The 18,980-nt window shown below is 36.6% G+C and overlaps 3 protein-coding genes across 5 annotated transcripts; all 3 read left to right on the top strand.

The window, feature by feature from the left end:
* The first annotated feature begins 3,200 nt into the window (after positions 1-3,200).
* On the top strand, positions 3,201-12,426 carry LOC113304032 (DNA (cytosine-5)-methyltransferase DRM2-like). Of its 3 annotated transcripts, none has more exons than XM_026553137.1 (11): positions 3,201-3,414; positions 3,959-4,040; positions 4,330-4,342; positions 5,036-5,088; positions 5,215-5,331; positions 5,425-5,521; positions 5,600-5,646; positions 8,043-8,168; positions 8,269-8,353; positions 8,568-9,424; positions 11,130-12,426. In XM_026553137.1, exons 4-11 carry the CDS (start codon positions 5,086-5,088, stop codon positions 11,562-11,564), a joined length of 1,767 nt encoding a protein of 588 aa, XP_026408922.1. In that variant the 5' UTR covers positions 3,201-3,414; positions 3,959-4,040; positions 4,330-4,342; positions 5,036-5,085; the 3' UTR covers positions 11,565-12,426. The 3 variants fall into 3 exon arrangements, with proteins under 3 accessions (XP_026408922.1, XP_026408921.1, XP_026408920.1); XM_026553136.1 differs by having other exon boundaries at positions 4,330-4,430; XM_026553135.1 differs by having other exon boundaries at positions 4,281-4,342.
* A 741-nt stretch (positions 12,427-13,167) lies between these two features.
* LOC113301560 (S-norcoclaurine synthase 2-like) lies at positions 13,168-13,989 on the top strand. Its single transcript, XM_026550332.1, has 2 exons — positions 13,168-13,498; positions 13,602-13,989. Exons 1-2 carry the CDS (start codon positions 13,249-13,251, stop codon positions 13,901-13,903), a joined length of 552 nt encoding a protein of 183 aa, XP_026406117.1. The 5' UTR covers positions 13,168-13,248; the 3' UTR covers positions 13,904-13,989.
* Positions 13,990-14,762: 773 nt separating this feature from the next.
* On the top strand, positions 14,763-18,774 carry LOC113304031 (probable beta-1,4-xylosyltransferase IRX9H). The gene is made up of 4 exons (XM_026553134.1): positions 14,763-16,175; positions 17,762-18,014; positions 18,123-18,297; positions 18,591-18,774. Exons 1-3 carry the CDS (start codon positions 15,181-15,183, stop codon positions 18,279-18,281), a joined length of 1,407 nt encoding a protein of 468 aa, XP_026408919.1. The 5' UTR covers positions 14,763-15,180; the 3' UTR covers positions 18,282-18,297; positions 18,591-18,774.
* Positions 18,775-18,980: the final 206 nt, after the last annotated feature.

The raw sequence follows: 18,980 nt of genomic DNA, 5'->3' as shown, positions 1-18,980 counted from the left end.
TGACCCTGCCGACTATTGTTTAGTCGGCATAGATTATAGTTGTTGACCCTGCCGATTACTATGTCAAAAAATAATAATGTCGGCATTGTTATTTCGAAAAAAGCATGCCGGCTAAAGTTAGTCGACATCTTCTTCATTCGTCGACCTTGCCGACTTTTCATACTTTTAGAACTGAAAGTGTTGATTTCTTCTTTAATTTTTAGTATGATTTCATAAAACAACTTTGCAATCCCCTTTTTAGAAGTGTTTGGGCAGTGTGCTATGATTTCCGTTGCAAAAAATGTTCTCAAAACAAAAAAAATTCATCAAAAATCTCCCCACATAAGTTCAATCAAAAACAAAATTTCATAACTTACGTTCGTAATTTCAGAAGTTTTAATCTACTCAATACTCAATTAATTAACCTAATCATATTTTCTAGTGTTAATTAAATAAGGGTATATTAATTATTTCAGAAAATATATGGTTAAGGGGTAGCCTGTTTTATTTCAGAATGACCTAAATTTTGTCTCATTAGGTAATACTCCAATTTATTTGAATATACCCAAATCTCGCCAGGTTAACAATCATACTAAACTTTTACTTTAATTTAAATTGGTGACTGCACCGCTTCCCGATTCCCACTCACTTTCCAGGACTCACATCAAAAAGGTTATGATTTACGGTTTTAGACCGTTTATTGTGTGTGTTCAACTTGAAAACACCTGTTTTTACCGAAAAAACTACCGTTAAAACGGTCACACCCATATGTCGTGGCCGTGAGGGTCTCCGGACCCTGTGCCTTTATAAGGCCGATAAATAGGAAATAACATCAGTTTTTTAGGACCGTTTTCCAGTTTTCATACACGTTATAACCGTTTTCCTAAAACTAGTTTGAATGTTTTTTTCTTCTAAATAACATTTTAACGTGCGTTTTTTAATACCGTTTTCCCACTATCACGCACGTTATAGTCGTGTAAATAACTTTTTCACCATTTTTTTAATTTTTGTTCTTTCTATGGATTGAAAGTGTAAAACTTCGAATTAAATTTTTTTAAATGATACAGGGAAAGTAACTACAGGATTAAAAACTTCAAATATAAAAAACAAAGGATTAAAACTAGTGTTCATCATTTAAAAAGCTACGCGAACCAACTATGGCCACCACCTTTTTTTGATTTATTCATATATTCTTCATTTTCTCGGTGGTTCCTTTCCACATCATAGTCATCGCCGTGGGGGTACTAGCTATCTTGGTTTGCACAAGTATTATCATCATAATAACCTTCATTATCGTCATCATAACCTTCTTTATTTTCATCATCATTGTTATCTACTTCATTATTATTATCAATATTACAATTATATCCTTCGTTCATATATTGAACACCATGGTCAGAGCGATCAGAAGTGTAATGAGAATCATATGTTGGATTCACATTATCATAATCTTGTGTATTGTTTCCAAATGAAAGATTACCAAAATCATAAACAAAGTCACTCACCGGGAACCTTTCGTATGGGATTTGAACTTCAAAATTATGCCAGTTGTATGGTAGAGGGACATGCTCTGGATTATTAACGGCTTCTTCTTCCAGCATATTTGACTATTGTTCTTCTTGAGGTAAAACTGGTGTTTCGTCTTCCCCCGTTATCCAGTCAAGCATATTATCATCCCTCAGTAGACTATGAACATGGTGAACATCAATGTTATGTCGCCTTGTTTTACCTTTAATTTTTTGTTGCTCCAACTTCAAATTGTACTAGACATACACCAGATCATTTATTCTCGATGAAAGCAAACGATTGCGTAGTTTGGTGTGGATTCTTTCAAACACACTCCAATTCCTCTCTGATCCAGACGATGTATTTGTTTGACTTAATATCTTTACTGCAATCTTCTGGAGGGATGGATACTCAACACCATAAGATAACCACCAACTTACAGGATCACCATGTTGAGCTGCAATACGTGCTGATGGTGATGCAAATTGACCTTGCATCATTCGCATTCTTCCCGCCTACAAATAAAAGTACAATTGTTACTAGAAAATCAAATTACTTAATTAAACATATTTGGAGATAGTATTAGTAATTTTGTACCTCTAGCATGCATTTTGCTTGTTCTTGCGGGTTGCTAACCATTTTTGATATAACTTCAGTAAGACAAATTTGGAGCTCAGAAATTTCATTATTGATGACATTAGTTGCTGGGTTAAAGACGTAATAAGGATTGAGAAAATACGTTGCAGCATGAAGAGGAGAACTCATCTGACTTTTCCATCGCTTCTTTATTACACCCACGATAGAAGCATTTCGATTTGATCCCAAACCCATTTGTTTAGTTTCCACACATGTCGCAAGTGCATGGAACAAATAACCCATGGTGGGTTTGTCTGAGTCCAAAAAACGAATCATTTTCAATAAATTGGATAGGTTATGCACTCTTTTAAATTGGATAATTGCTGCCGAAAAAATTCGAGTAGTGGCTATACCGTACGAATTTTATCAAACTTTCGTAATTTGTATAGTTAGGAGTATTTTAAAACACCTACGAAAAGAATATAAACATGACAATCGAATTATACATATTTCTTATACTAATAATAATCAATTAAAATGGTAGTTTAGTGATATAGGTCATCTATTGGTGGGACAAAATTTTAAAATGAATGGTCACAGCGTTTTTTAGGCACGTTATAACGTTCTCACGCATGTTATAACCGTTACATAGGAATTTCATATCATGATTTTTTTTAATTTTCTATTTAACCGTTATAACTCCCGTTTTTTTGAAAAAACTTACAAAAAACACGTTTTTTCTTTAAATAACGGCTTTTTCCCAAAAAGTACTCACACCCGTCAAAATACAATATAACGGTCACGCCAAGTGCCCAAGACCTGAGCCGTGACCCGTTTTTCAAACCTTGTGTTGAAGTGATGAAGTCCCACATTAAGGTACCACAAACGCCTACCCTCTACGCTTAAAATTTACTAGCTAGTAGTGTTCACGCATGCATGACAGCACGAACCAAATTAGCCGATCATTTGTATCGAGGGCCATCATTTGTAGTAGTTTGACAATCCACTCCATGTATTGATATCCGAGACTCCTCGTGCGTGATTTGACAACTCACAACCTCCAAATCCATGTAATACCCCTTAAAATATAATTGAAGCCATTTAAAAAGTTCGTTTCCTCTTCCCGGAATAAGAATGGAGACAGTGAAAATCCTAACAACTGGAAAAGCTTTTTCTATTTTCTTCATTCCTCAGTCGCACCACCCTCTCGGGCCTCTGCTATTCCTGCAGCTCTCTACTCTCTCCAACTCCACAAAAACCCTAAATCTCTCCCATTCGCTTTTTACAGAAACTAAAGAAACCAGCCTCTTCCTTTTGAACATCCTAAACTAGGGTTTGATCACATTTCTCAAGGTAAAAAATGCTCCTCAAAAAATTCTTTTTTTTTTTTTTGCTATAATGGTGAAACCAGAGTACCACTGAAGAGTTTTTCTGGATCTTTTAAGGGTTTTTTCTAGGGTTTTGTTAGTTTTATGAAGATGTAAGATTTTGGGACTGATTTTTTTACTTTGATTTTTTTATTTTAAGTTTTCTGTTAAGTTTTTAATGGTGAAGAAAAACAGAGATGGACTTTTTTTTTTGAGTTTTCAATGTGCTTCAGGGGTTTAGTAGCTTGATTTCTGCTCTAACGTTTAGTCCAGAAATGGGTATATGTCTATGAAACTTTGCATTCCCCTTTCAAGAGCTCTTCAAATACTATTGATCAAGCTAAGTTGAGCAGTAGATTAGTATATGCTGTGGATATGAAGCTGGATTTGGGTTAGATACATTTTGATTTTGTTTTGATTTTTTTAAAAATGGGTTTTTTTGGGTTCTTTGATTATGTTTTATTTCAAAATGGGTTTTGGTTTTTGATAAATTTTGATGTTTTACTAAATTTTGGTTTCGTGTTGGACAGCAATATCTTGATAGAAATCAACCAGTGGGTGTGTTTTGGAAGCAGAAGCTCATTCTTGCCATCTAATTAGTACTCAATAAAGGTATATCTTAACTTATAATTGATTTAGATAGATTGGTTGTTTCGACACTAATGCGACGAATCGAAATACTCTATTGTAAAGGAAATAATTTTGTAAAGGAAATTATTTCTGAGTGACATTGTAAAGGAAATAATTTCGTAATTCTTCATCCCATTTTACTCAATTAGTAGTGCTACAAAAGCACATTTGACATTTGTAATGTTCTGAAAATGGCATGTAATTTTAGTAATTGTCTTTCAGGAAATCCAATTTCCAATACCAAACTGAGAGTGCATTGTGTGATCCGCAGGTGCCTTTCTTTGGTAAGTTGAACTGAATAAGTACCCGGGCTTCTTTATTCGAACAATGTAGTATTGTTTCTCGGCATTCCCGATAAATCACGCTCTTTGGGTTTGGCTTTGTTCCTTCTTTATAAAATCTATTTTTTTTGGCATACGTGATGTCTAGTTGATGCTTATCTTTACTAGTTCTTTACATTCATGAGTTTTTCTGGTGGAATTTGGATATTTCATTGGAGTAGTGCAGAAAGAATGTCAGAGACTCTTGGTGTCTAAATTACTGTTATTTGCATGTATGAGAAGACTGTTGTAAAAACCCAAGGGTCTTAAACTTTGATATGACTATGAGAAGCAAAGTAAACTATTAATCGGTACTCGTACGGCCCCCTATCAACTTAGAAAGATAACTAGTAATGAAGGACGCATCCTTTGGTAAAGATAATCTCTTGAATTTCAGTCTAGATATGCTAGTCCACCTGAACTTTACATGTAAAGCAACAGACAAACATTCCCTGATTCCTGGGCATCAACCCATACCGAAGGCTAGATTGGAGCCACCCAGACCCAGACTAGATAGGAGGCGGCCATATACATGGACATGTGATCTTTACTGTTTTCATGTCCTCGTGTTACTATAAGCCATATATCTTGGGGAAATTTGCTAGTGCTGGTCTATATAATTAACTTATGTGATTTATTCTTTTGTTACTTGATCAGCACGCGGATCGTGTTGAGGAGGAGATAATTAGGGAGCTACATATTAAGAAATGGTGAGTAGTACCTGGTTGTTTGGTAATTCAATCCTTAAAGTGCTTTCCATTATGTAGTATAGGCATATTATCTGCTTTGTAGAATAAGGATTTTCTTTTCACATCTTTGTGGTAATTAATTTATAGGACGACACTGACTCGAGCGACAGCTGGGATTTTCAAGACGAAGATGGACCTTGTTTTTCATCCAATGGTTCAAATTCGGTGATTCCTAGTCGAGGAGCTAGTATGTGTGGTGCTGAGGTAAAGAAGACGCTGCTCGTAAATACGTTTTGGCGTAATTTGTTGCAAGGGTTGTAGCACTGATGATGATAATATCCTTGCTTCTTGTTACAGGGAAGTACGTCAAACCAATCCCGCTCTAAGGCAATCTCTCATTTTACTGAAATGGGCTTTTCCGAAGATTTAGTAATTAAAACAGTTGATGAAAAAGGTTTGTATATCCTCATTTTTCTAATACTTTCAGGTTAGTCAGTACATTGTGATCTTAAGTTCAGCCATATACATGCAGGAGAAGAGAACACAGAAGCAATATTGGAAACTCTACTCGCATATACGGTGAGTTGATATTTTGGTTATAGAATTATGTTGACTATGTCATGAAGAAGTGTGGTATGTCTTATTTTACTTAGATATAAAATTAACTAAATTTTAAGCTCAAATTGTTTTAAACCTGGCACATGGAAGTACATGCCAAGGGATTTATGAAATTTCATCTGTCTGGACATGGATCTTAGTGAAATATTTATGCTTTTACATTGTCAACTTCATTAGTTGTGTAACTCATCTGAGGTTAGATCTGCTAGCCTATAGGGCCAACTTGAAATTACAATATTTTGGACTGCCCTTTTGTTAATCCTGCTTTTGTGGCAGATTTTTAGGAGTTCAAGTAACAGAAGACTTGACCTTGTACACTTTGAAACCATGTCTTGGCCTTGTCAACTTTGAACCCATATTTATGTTTTTTCATGCTAATGTCAATGTGGGAGATGCATGATTGGCCTTAATGCTCGATATGATAAAGTGCAGATCTCATTGTTTAGCCCTAGTAGAAATAAAGCAGTACTTTAACTATCTTTAATACTCTTGGATGTAAGGGAGTCTCAGTGTTTGAATGGAAATGGACACACACAAGAATGAGCACTCGAGTTACTAATTCTCATATAGGATGCTTAGATATCGATGGAGCTTGTATATGTGTTAAAGGTGTATCTCATATCTGTACTATCTATAAGTACCTGCATTTAAATGGGAGACCTCATCATTGCAGGCTCACGATGTGGGATGATAAATAGCATATTAAGTCATTAGTTTCAAATAATGAAAATATGAAACTGCTATGTGTTGAGTATATATGAAATTTGAGACTGTTAGAAATATTATAAGCAAGTTTGAATGAAAATCCTGACCAGAGTTGTAAACTTACAAAATTTGCACTTTGCTACTCCTAAGTCCCAGCATATTAGTGATACATGCCAACCTTTTTGTTACAAATATGTGTGGTTTGGCTAGTTTGAAAGTTTATTACTTAGAAGACTGTTCTTTGGGACCCAGGAGTCAAGTTAGAAGCTCATCTCAACCATTACGCTTTCTTTTTGGTTACTGGTAGTCAAAACGACGAGGAGCTTAGTAAATTTAAGCTGAAAATTACATTAGTTTGCTAATTTCTAATAAAACTATTGACATACAACTTCTCTTTAGTTTGAATTGAAATCAAAATAACCACAAGCTATTTTTGAATCAGACCTTATTATCTATTAAGAACACATATCATTATGTTTTTCTTCATGTCTTGTGAACTATAGGGTGTCTTTGGCATTTGAGAAACTTTTGTATATGACTCTTTAGATTGAAGGAGGTTATATAAATGGTGGGGATGAATATCTCATATCTGTGCTATATATGAGTTCCTGCATCTTGAATGGGTGAGTTAAATATCGTTGGATGCTTACTGAGCATAATGAGTTGGAGGTTGGATGGGAGGAATTCCTATAAGCTGCAATTGTTTAGTGTCTCCTCTAAACTATTACCCTTGTTTCATGTTTCTTGCTTGATGGTCATTTTGGTGATCCAGTAAAAGAAAATACGACAACTAAATTTTGAATGGCAGATAGTAGTTTTTGGTTACATATTTCTCTATAATCCATTATACTGTATGCTCTGCTTAGTAGATTGCCTATGTTTTACGCTATAGTATGGCAATTAGTGGTCAGTTGAAACCTGAGAATTATTTTCGAATTTGATGTACTATTTTAAGATTTTACATGAATTAGGTTCTTTTTCTGTGGTACAAACTTATTCTATATTGCTTCTATAGTTTTGTTGTAGAAGTCCCGCATCAAAACCAGTTGTTAACCACTAACATTTGCGAGACATCACAATGGCTGAATAGATACATTTCTGGTGAGTGCAGTACTGAAATTGCTTAGCTTCATCATCTTAGGTTCGCTCCAGCGCATCAACATCTGTCTAGATCTTCATGCGTATTATTTGTAGTGGGTAGTCCGTAGGGATGATAAAACGACAATTTGAATTGGCATCTGCCTCATAGACAGAGTCACTCTTTTGTTTGTCTTAACATTGAGGTTTCAAATAGGTGACTTTTCTGCACGATCTTCGAGGTGCCAGATTCGTATCATGTGTTTTTTGGTTTGTGGTCGCTTAGGTCAATCGATCATTTTAGCTGTAAGCATAAGTCCACACATATCATTATCTACTTGTGTAAGAACCAAATCCTATTATCTGGTTCTTTTTATAATAGGTCTGGATTCATTTTCCAGAACATTTAGTTGTAGTGTTTGAATAATAAGGTGTCCTACGTTACTTTGTTTTCTAATAGATTCATCTGTCGTAGTTGTGAGATTTGACATTAAGCATCTTTGATATAAACTGGATTTTAGATATTTCCTATTCTTTATTGTACTCGTAGCATTTCCTGACAGTTACATTTGCAGGCTCCTGAAGAATGTGCTTCACAAGGTGAACCTGTCCTTTCCCATTCAAGTTCTCCAGAATTTGAATGGGATAGTCTTGACGACCTTTCGGATTTTTCAGACGCAGAGAGCTGTCTCCAAAATGAGGTATTTTTCATATTAATGACTTTATTCGAACTACTTTTATTGTTCAATATGCTCTCATTATTCTCAAATGAAGGTGCTTGATATTTTTTTTTTCTCCCAGGAATCTGTGCCTGAGACAAAAATGATGCAGTTAGTGGCTATGGGATTCTCCATCGGCGAAGTTTCAGCTGCCATCAACTCATCTGGTATGCATTCGCTGCATTAGATTCATGTTGTATGAGGTTCACCTGCACATCAACTCGTGTTTTATGAGGCTCACTCATGTCATAAAAATAAATGGCGATATAGTTTACTACTGGTTTTAGCTACTTCCATGAACATCTTTCAACATTCAGTATACTGATTTACAGGGTTTTTGTTCCATCATTCTAATATTTCTCAGCTTTATGGTCATTCCAGATCCAGATACCTCTATTGCAGATCTTATGGATTTTATATCTGCTGCTCAAATGGCAGAGCCAACTTCTGATCATCCGCGTGAACTACCTCTTGAGGGCCGTGGTCCTCCTGATGTCAAGAAAAAGAAGCTCGTTAAACAGGAATTTCATCGGGGAAGAGAGATAAGGGCTTGGAGAAGCAGTAGAAAGGAAGAAATGGAGAAGAGGAAAAGATATCTGTCACCTGTTGAAGATGATTTTATAAAGATCCCCCAACTAATGAATGGATTTGGGGTTCCAGGGCATCCAAGAATTGGGTTTAAGAGGAAGCTGCCGGATGTAGCTATTGGCCCTCCTTACTTTTACTTCGAAAATGTGGCTCTTGCTCCAAAAGGCGCTTGGAGTAGCATTTCTCGGTCCCTGTTCAACATTGAACCGGAATTTGTGGATTCTAAATACTTCTGTGCAGCTGCACGAAAAAGGGGATACATCCATAACCTTCCAACTGATAACAGATTTCCCTTACTTCCGATTCCTCCATTGACAATTGCAGAGGCTTTACCACTGTCATCTAGATGGTGGCCTTCTTGGGATGTCAGAAAACAGTTCAACTGCCTACTTACATGTTACGGAAGTGCGCTAGAGACAGAGAGGATACGGAAAGACCTCGAAGGCTGGCAAGGAGACCCTCCTGAACATATTCAAAAGCGAGTTCTTAACAAATGTCGAAAATGGAACTTCGTTTGGACAGCGAAAAACAGTGTTGCTCCACTTTTGCCCGAGGAGGTAGAACTAATGCTGGGTTATCCTAGGAATCATACTAGAGGTGGTGCTACTTCTCAGGCTGAGAGATATAAATCATTGGGTAACTCATTCCAGGTTAGTATTCAGTTAACTTTTGTAACATTTGCTTACTGTTTTTTTTCCTTCTTTCGTTTAGTTTCTTTTGTCAAACAAATCAGCAGATTAGGTAGAAAGTACAGTTGTAACCACCTGAAATACAACAGTTTGTCTATATCCGCATTGAAAAGGAAATACAGACCCTAATATTTCTTTCCTCAGAAATGCTTTAGAAGACATTGTAGAGCACAGAAGTGTTAAGCTATGACTAGTATCTCCTCTATCTCCTAGCGCACTGTAGACTGAGTTTAAACGTCTCACACTCCTTTCTTTCCTTTTGCTTCTAGTAAAGCTGGTTAATACCTCCCAGACTCAGGCTTCTTTATCCTACTTCCTTAACCCTGGTATTGTGAATTAGTCTATCAGTCATAAAGAGGCTTGGAAATGACTTGTTTGTGTTCTATGTCCTGGTTGGTTGTCGCTTCCAGTTCTCTCTCAGTCACTGGTCCATAATCTCTATGACATTGTAAAAAATTGATGATCTGATGTTTTCACTACCAAGTAGGAAAAAATCTTGTGGAATCATATTTGTTAAAATCATTCATTTTCCTTTTTTTAACTATGTGGTGACTTATCAGATATCTAGCCGAATTTTTTCTGTTGATTGATGGATACAGACTAGATATGCATTTGAAATAAATGTATTACCATATGTAGTGCAACATGTAATGTAACTCTTTCCAAAGTGTATTTGAAACCAATGTTTTGGCAGATGCTGAATTCTGGTTCAATCTTGTGTTTCTTGATGGACGTCTTAGTCTTATCCCTGTGTAAACTGGCAAGAGGACAACACTTCCGGTGGCATTGCTTTTTTTTTTCCTTCTTCTTGCATCCACTATCATACGTTTCAGTAACTGTGACATGCTTTGAATAAATAGATAGCGTGATGAAATTGTGTAGCATAGATGCATGATAATGAAGTAATATAGATTTCTAACTCCTTAGATATTTAAAAGATTGAGATTGATACTTTTGGATCTAAACGAGACCATTAATATTTTCTCTTTTGAGCTAGGACTTGTGTTTAGCCTTTTGTTGTCTCATGACTCTCATCACTTTTGAGCTCCGAGCCTGAGAAAACAATACCAATTTCTTAGGAGATTTCCCATGATGAAATTTTAGTATCGCAACTCCCACTGATTCTCTCATTAGATGAGATAAATTTCTGACGATTATGTTGGCATCTATCTTAGCTATGGTTTTTTATGTGGCGTTTCATAAGTTCGAGATGGTGATGAAGCTGGGGATTTCTGAAAAGAATTTGCGGTTATAGCATTAAACATTGATGTGCTTGTGGTTTTCTTTCTACTAATCTGGTTTGGGGTGAATTATGATGGTCATTGAAAGAGATTTTTGGCTGCATATCCTCTGTTACATCAGCTTTCAGTTTTGAACTTCAAATTCTGCAAAGTAAAGTAGATGTGCTTTTCTCATTATTGCTGGTCTCATCCAGTTTCTGTTGAAAGTGTTGGTTACCATTTCGCTTGATTGAAATCATGACTTTGCATATTTTTGTTACTTTCATATTGTGAATAGCACTGTTCTTTATGTTAGTAATAATTTAGATTGAAACTTTTGATACCCTGTTTGTGTTATATTTGAACATTGAATCTTTAGTCTAGAGTTGTTTTCTTCGTAAGTCTTATTATTTTATATCGTGAGCAAATTCCGTTTATTTTTACAGGTAAATACTGTGGCATTCCATCTCTCCGTCCTGAAGAATCGTTATCCAAATGGAATTTCGGTGTTGTCGCTCTTCTCTGGCATTGGAGGTGCCGAGATCGCGTTACATCAACTTGGCATCCCCCTGAGATTCGTTGTCGCTGTCGAAATTTCTGAAGTAAGTAGAAACATCTTTAGAGGTTGGTGGGAGAACACAGACCAGAAGGGAATTCTAATAGACAACATCAATGATGTGACTATGCTCACGGCTAATAAGATAGAAAAGTTGGTCGATTACTCTGGTGGGTTTGACTTGGTTATAGGTGGAAGCCCCTGTAACAATCTTACAGGAAGTAACAGGTGGCACAGAGACGGTCTTGACGGGAAACAATCTGTTCTTTTCTACGACTATTGTCGGGTACTGAACACTGTTAAACGTCTTGTGAGGGAAAACTAGCAACAGAAGAAAGCTGCACTCCCACCCCAACAACTTATAGAAGAATCACATACTAGGATCTGCTGGTTCTGAGAACATTTAATATTTCTGTAGGAAGGTTAAGGTTATAAAAGCAGTGGAGTGTTGCTTTTTTTTGGGCCCGAGGCTAACATACTTTTTTGTTGTGATGGTGCCTCAAGTGAGTGAGGACCCTGGAAGGCTATATTGTTTTATTGGTAGTAGTAGTAGGGGAGAATTTGTGTATGCTGCTGAATCAGGTGGTTTCCGTTTGGTTTCAAACTTCATTGAAGTGGTTTTTGCCGTCATCGAAAGACTGTTAAGGGTGATAGGGCAATCAGATTCTGTCACAATGTAAAGGCTTTCATTTCAGGAAATGTACTCTGGATTATGTTTTTTTTTTGTTTTTTATCAAGATGGTCCAGAATTAGGAAGGAGATTCTAGCAATCCAATTCAGACATGGTTTTAAGGAGATTCTGGCCAAGAAGGGTGCTAGCTAGTGTATCCAGAGGTCAGGTTGTAGAGTTTACTGTCAGGCCAACTATTTTTTATAGACTTTGAATGGCTAAGTGAAGTTTACTTGAGTTTTTTGTTAAAAGATGTAAAGGGTATTTAGTCCTTCTGGACTGTTAAATTTCTGTTTTGTCTTTTGGTTTCTTGTTGGTTACCTCTGCGGTTAATTATTGACTTAGCATGGAAGAATCACATAGTAGCCTACTTGGTGAATAGATGGTCTAAGCTGTGACTTGTTTGTTTCTGTTTTTGTTTTTCCGCAGAATTATGATTTTGGACAACAACTGCAGAAGAATAACATCAATGATCAGAAAAATTACCACCCAGCCTGAGCCGGACACGAGGTTTGAAAGAGGGGGCACTTGCTCATCTGCCTCCTATTGAAATGTAATGCAATGTCACATAACATGGAAAATAGGTTGCTTCCAAAACCTGAAAAATCAGGATGTACCCTTGTCGACGACTTTGTAAGAGCCACATGAAAATAATTATCAAGTATTGAATCAATCTGGTCAATATAATTTAGAGTACAAATTAGCTGGAAACTTGCAAGAATACAAGCAAGCTGAATGCAGAAGAAGTGATTGCTGTTTTCAAATGTTCAGATAGTCCATTCCCCGGACCACCTTCTAAACATCACAATGCAAACTCGACCCAAATGGTCAATTAATGATATACAATTCAGTGCAATTTCCTAATCACATCATCTATGCCTAAAAAGTGTCCATCCTGGCTTAGATAAATCAAATATTTTAATCAGTGGACATAAAAGTCGGCTTTAGACGAAATCCTAATCAACAGAAGTATTCATGTCTATCTCGGATGGCTTTCAGTTTATGCTCCTACCTATTATCTGACTCGCCCACACAATGCCTTTAATTGCAGAGTTGCTGCCAGCAGCCTCTTGCAAAGTTAAGTGATCGAAACTGCGCTACACGTTCAAAATTGCATTAAACTAATCTATACTTCAAAAATTATTGGTACTCTGCCAAACGTAATTGTGTTCCAGTTGAAAAATAAAAGCCGCCTCTAAACTGGAAAATTTTCTTGGAAAAGCCCAACATTTTTCTATAAAAGCAATCACACTGCGGTAACCAAAATACAAAACTCATCCCATCTTGCATCTAATATTTCCAAGAAGTATATCCAAAACATTAGCTTTTAGAGAAAGAAATGAAGTACCAAATTGTTTTTTCAGTCTTTTTGCTGTTTTCGTCCATCTATAGTGCAGAGTCGCTGAAATATACACTTATCAGCGATTTGGACGTAGTGGGCGCTTCTGCAGACGAGATATGGGCGCTTTTCGCGTCCAACGATGCTCCTCAGATCTTCCAACAATTACTTCCAGGTGTGTTCGAAAAGATAGAAGTTCTTGAAGGTAATGGTGGTGTTGGAAGCGTTCTTCGCATCACATATCCTAAAGGTACGTACTCAGAGATATTACTCATTATATATTCTGCTCATATATGCCCTTCTTATCTTCCATCGGTAGAGAGTGATTTTACGAGTTTTGCCATGAATTTCAGGATCTGTACCGTTGACAAACAAAGAAAAGTTTGTGACGATCGATAACCGTAGACGTCTTAAGGAGGTGTTGCAAACTGAAGGAGGATACTTGGACATGGGTGTAACATTTTTCATGGAAAGTTTCGAAATAATTCCCAAGAACTATAAGTCATGCATAATCAAATCCATGGTGAGGTATACGGTCCCTGATGCTGTTGCGTCTAATGTTTCTCATCTCATTAGTATTGAAGGTCTTCTTGGCATGGCCAAAGTCGCTGCAAAATATGTCATTGATAATAAGAAAAAAATAGCAGAATATTAAGTTATATCGACTTGATGTTTTTATTAGATTATTATTATAATAATTGCAGTATTTGCGCTACTTAATGGTAATTGTTGAATTATATATTTATAAGTCTCCGTCTCTCTTTGCTTATTCATAATCTGATAATCGTAATGGTAAGGACTTTGTAAAACAAGTTATCTGCTTATCTCGAGCAATATCTAAAGGATAAAGACAGGACTAAGAAACAAAAGACGCGGTGGGCTAAAGACCAAGAGGGATGATTGCCGCTCCTGGCTGACTAAAAAATGCTAGAGGAAACTGAAGTATTGACCTTGAAAATCAATTAAGTTGGAAGAAAACCAAGTTAATTTGACTAGTAGTATAACCACAAGAAAGGATATTGTTTTCAGCCTTTAAAATGAGAATTTCATTGCTTGCACACATTAGAGAAAATTAAGGGGCTGTTTTTTTTTTTCATCCGGTTTTGACATGAGGTAGCAACTAAATCCAAATGATAAAATGTTGATTTTTTTTCTCAAAAGGAAAACAGGCCACGATGATTTATACATTCTTGATCCTCATTTAGTAAAATTCTCGGGTGTTTTGTTCATGAAACTCGACTTAGTGGTCGGGGCCAGTTCAAAGCAAGGGTGTGTCATTGCACATACTTTGCTTCCCCTAAGAAGAGTTTTTGGCTCGGCCCGTGTAAATGGTAATGGTGTTCACTGGTCATAGACTCATAGTTGTCTTTCCGGCCTGGGAGAGAAACATGCAATTCACAGCCGTTGGTTAAGAATTAGTGTTTGTCTCACCCACGGGCCACGGGTGCACACTATTTTCAATAATATAAAAATAAAAATAAAAATAAATGTTACCAAAGCGTGGGTTATATCGGCCGTGTCTCCTCCTCCTGGTCATTTTCCCCATCATTACCTTTACCCGAGGCCAGAGTGAGTCGCTGAATCTCTCCTGCTCCGTTGTCCATACAATTAATGGAGTCATGGCGGAGATTCCTGAAATCAAACCCCATCTTATTACTACTGCTACTACTTTTTCATTGTTATTATCATCATAAACCAATAAATATCAAGATTACTTCACTTCATATCTCTTGATTCAATTTAGATTTACCTAGTAAATACCAATTTCGTTGTAATTAATTCTCAGTTTCTGATTCTATTTTCTATCTTTACATTTCCTTATTTTGTTATATGCAATAATGACTATATTCTTTGATATCTTTCTTTAAGTTGCTTTATTTGGTAGTTAATTCCAAGAAATTTTCTCTTATACTGAGTGTGTGAAGTTCAGTAATGGCATCAATTAGAAGAACTTTGTCTCCAATGGCAAGACTAGGAGGTCAAACTGGAAATGTTCTTCATTCAGGGCCATCTCCTTTGCCTAGGTCTATTTCGTATAGTAGGAAAGAACCTGTGATGGTAACTACATTTTCTGATTTTGTGGATTCATTTTCAGTTCTGTATCGAGTTAAGTCTAGGTTACTTGGTGTTTTCTCGTCTTTGCGTGGTGTAGAAAGATCGAAATCGAAAAGACGAGCTGTTTGGAGGAAATTGTATATCCATGTCTTTGTTTGTTTTATTATTGGTGTTGTTATGGGGTTGTTTAGTGTAGTGTCAATGAATAAGGACGAAGCAGCAGCGTTTCATTTAGATGTGCGCTCGTCTAGTGATACTTCTAGTATTGATACTCCTTTAGATGTCCGTTCCTCTAGTGAAAATGCAAGCATTGATACTCCTTTAGATGTCCGTTCCTCTAATGAAAATGCAAGCATTGATACTCCTTTAGATGTCAGTTCGTTTAGTGAAAATGCAAGTATTGATACTCCTTTAGATGTCGGTTTTTCTAGTGAAAATGCAAGCATTGATACTCCTATTGAGGAAAATGGTGGGAGAATTCTTAGTGAATCCGAATTGATACAGAATGATACTGTTCTTGTTCCTAGGAAGCTTTTGATAATTGTTACAACAACATATACTAGGCCTTTTCAAGCTTATTATCTGAATCGTCTAGCGCACACGTTAAGCATGGTGCCACCTCCAATGGTTTGGATAGTTGTGGAAATGTCTAACCAAACCACTGAAACAGCAGGCATTTTGCGCAAAACTGGAATAATGTATAGACATTTGGTTTGCGGTAATAATATATCTGATGTAAAAGATGGAAGTATTCACCAAAGAAATGTGGCATTAGCTCACATTGAAAAGCATCAACTTGATGGGATTACGTACTTTGCAGAAGAAGATAACGTGTATTCTGTCGAGCTTTTCGAGCAAATGAGGGATATCAGGTATTTTTTATCAACTTGAGATTTCTTTTGATACCTTTAGTTATGGTGTTTCACATATGTTGTTGCTTTAAACTGATCTTGATACTAGATGAATGAATAACTGCGACTCACATTGCTCTGATGAATCATAATTTTACTGGCAAAGACATTCCACTTTTGCTTTTCTAACGGATATACATGTCTAGGGTTAGCAAAACTGAAATCCGAGAGGCACGCTAGTTACTTTAAAGAAAGTTTCTGAAACAGTATTGTTAGAAATTGTCTCCATCCAAAGCATTTATTTCTTTACATAATGAGTTCACCACGTGTACGATACATTACTAACTGGCCACTAATTCTTAAAATTGTATGTCGGTGTCATTAAATCCATAGAGAGGATATATGCAGCTTAGATAAAGAAGAACGTTTTGACATTAAGACATATACGTACTTATAAGGTTAAGTCAACCTATCCCTGGAAACTCTTAGGTTTAGTAAATCATACATAACTGCTGACTCTGCTATTATGCGAGTACTTAAACATTATTGTGGCGTGTCTGTACATCAGCTTCGTAAATACCCTGAAGCAAGAGGAAATAATATGCCGTTTAACTTCGGTTACAACTACTTAAAACTTAGTAAGAATATATGTATAATTGATCTGAACTTGTCTTTCTGATATCCTGCATTGTCAGTGGAGTTGCTTTGCCATTTTTGCCTTTAATGTGCTCCCCTCACAAAGATGTGTATGTTCATTTTAGTCTGTTATGAAGTGCATCTCCTTGTGTAGTATGCATTTTCTTCCTTGTTCGCTCGATCCATAACCATTTTAAACAGAGAAGGAGGTTTTGTATTTTGCTAGAATTCTGGTCGGTAGTTACCACTTACCATGAGATTAACGGCAGCATATTTTTTTCACTGAATGTCATATTTGTTAGAAATTGTCCCCATCCGATGCATTTATTTCTTTACATAATCAGTTCACCACGTGTACGATTCATTACTAATTGGCCACTCTTCTTAAAAGTGTATGTCGGTGTCATTAAATCTGTACTTAGGATAATGTGCTCTCATTGGAATATGAGATTCCATTATATGCAGCTTATATAAGGAATAGTGTGTTGACATTAAGACAGATACATACTTATGAGCTTAAGTCAAGCATCCCTGCAAACTCTTAGGTTTAGTAAATCATACATAACTGTTAAGTATGCTATCATGCGAGTAGTTAAACATTATTGTGGTGTGTCTTTACGTCAGCGCTTCGTGAATACCCTGAAGCAAAAGGAAATCATATGTTTCGGTTGCAACTACTTAAAACCTAGTATGAATATCTGTAAGTTGGTCTGAATGTTGTCTTTTTGATATTTCACGTTGTCGGTGGAGTTGCTTTGCCAATTTTTCCTTTAATGTGCTCCTCTCACAAAGATGTGTATATCCATTTTCGTTTGTTTTTAAGTGCATCTCCTTGTGTAGTATGCATTTTCTTCCTTTTTTGCTCGATCCATAACCATTTTAGATAGAGAAAGTGATATTGTAATTTGCTAGAACTCTGTTCTGTGGCTACCATGAGATTGACAACAGCAATTTTTTACATTGAATTGCAGACATTTCGGCACATGGCCAGTTGCAATGCTGATAGAGAACAGAGCAATAGTGGAAGGTCCTGTTTGTAATGGCACCCAAATTAGTGCATGGCGCACAAATGAGATAATTGGGAGAACTAAGAGGTCTCATGCTAGCATGTCGGGGTTTGCATTCAACAGTACTATAATCTGGGATCCGAAGAGATGGCACCGTACGGTCCGTACCACTCCGGAACCTATTAGGCAGCTTGAGAAAGTTAACGAAGATTTCCAAGTGAGTTCTCTTCAGCCATCCTTCACCCAAAAGACGTTTGATAATATGAACTAAAACCTATCTAGGGAGATATGTTTTTCTTATCGCATATTTGGTTGAGATATGCAGGTGAGTGCGTTCATAGAACAACTTGTCGAGGATGAAAGCCAAATGGAGTGTTTGGTTAACTGCTCGAGGGTCATGGTTTGGCATCTCCCTCTGGAGGCTTCCCATCTCGATGAAGATATGCTAATTAATAGAACTCTACAGACAAAAGTGGTGCCGTAATGTGGAAACCAAAATGGTAAGACCCATAATATGTGATTTATTCCATTGATTTTTACGTTTCTTTGTGAATAGTCGAAGGGTATTCTTGTCATCCGAAATCATGTTTTTTTTTTTGGTTGAGGTCTTATAAGGAATTTAGGTACATCATTACATTCTTTCTCTTTTTGAAGGAAACATCACCACTTTCTCATTCATGGAAGATTAGATGTTCTGGCAGGGTTCAGTTATGATTGTTAGGATTTCTTATTCCTTCTGCTATTAAGAGATTTATTTGTTTACACTGAGTTTTGTATTTATACATTGATCCAGGATAAGATTCATAAACAAATACAGTTCCTCCAGAAGCTACAACGAGAAATTGCAGAGGAAGAGCCAGAAACCATGAAAGCTACCATGTGTACTAATTGTGACATGTATATTGTTGGGTCAGGCCAAGAGAATGTTTGCAGACTTGAACTCTTGTGCTACCAGATTCTTTTTTTCTTTTTTTTTATACAGTCAGGTTTTAGTATGGTGTTGTCCATGGTTGCTTTACATAGACATTCGAAGGCTGAAACAGCTAGGTCAGAAGGAGCGGAACCAGCCGTCATCCCTTGCAGGGAGATGCATCGTTCCTGCAACCTCTGTTGGCCTCTGCTTTACTAGCATTTCAGTACTTGGGATTAGCTGAATAGGAAAAATTCAAACCCGTTGGGCTTT

The sequence above is a fragment of the Papaver somniferum genome, chromosome 8, assembly GCF_003573695.1.
Source record: "Papaver somniferum cultivar HN1 chromosome 8, ASM357369v1, whole genome shotgun sequence".
In the NCBI taxonomy this organism is placed as follows: Eukaryota; Viridiplantae; Streptophyta; class Magnoliopsida; order Ranunculales; family Papaveraceae; genus Papaver; species Papaver somniferum.
Note: the sequence above shows the minus strand (reverse complement) of the source record. Positions and strands in the feature narration are given on the sequence as shown.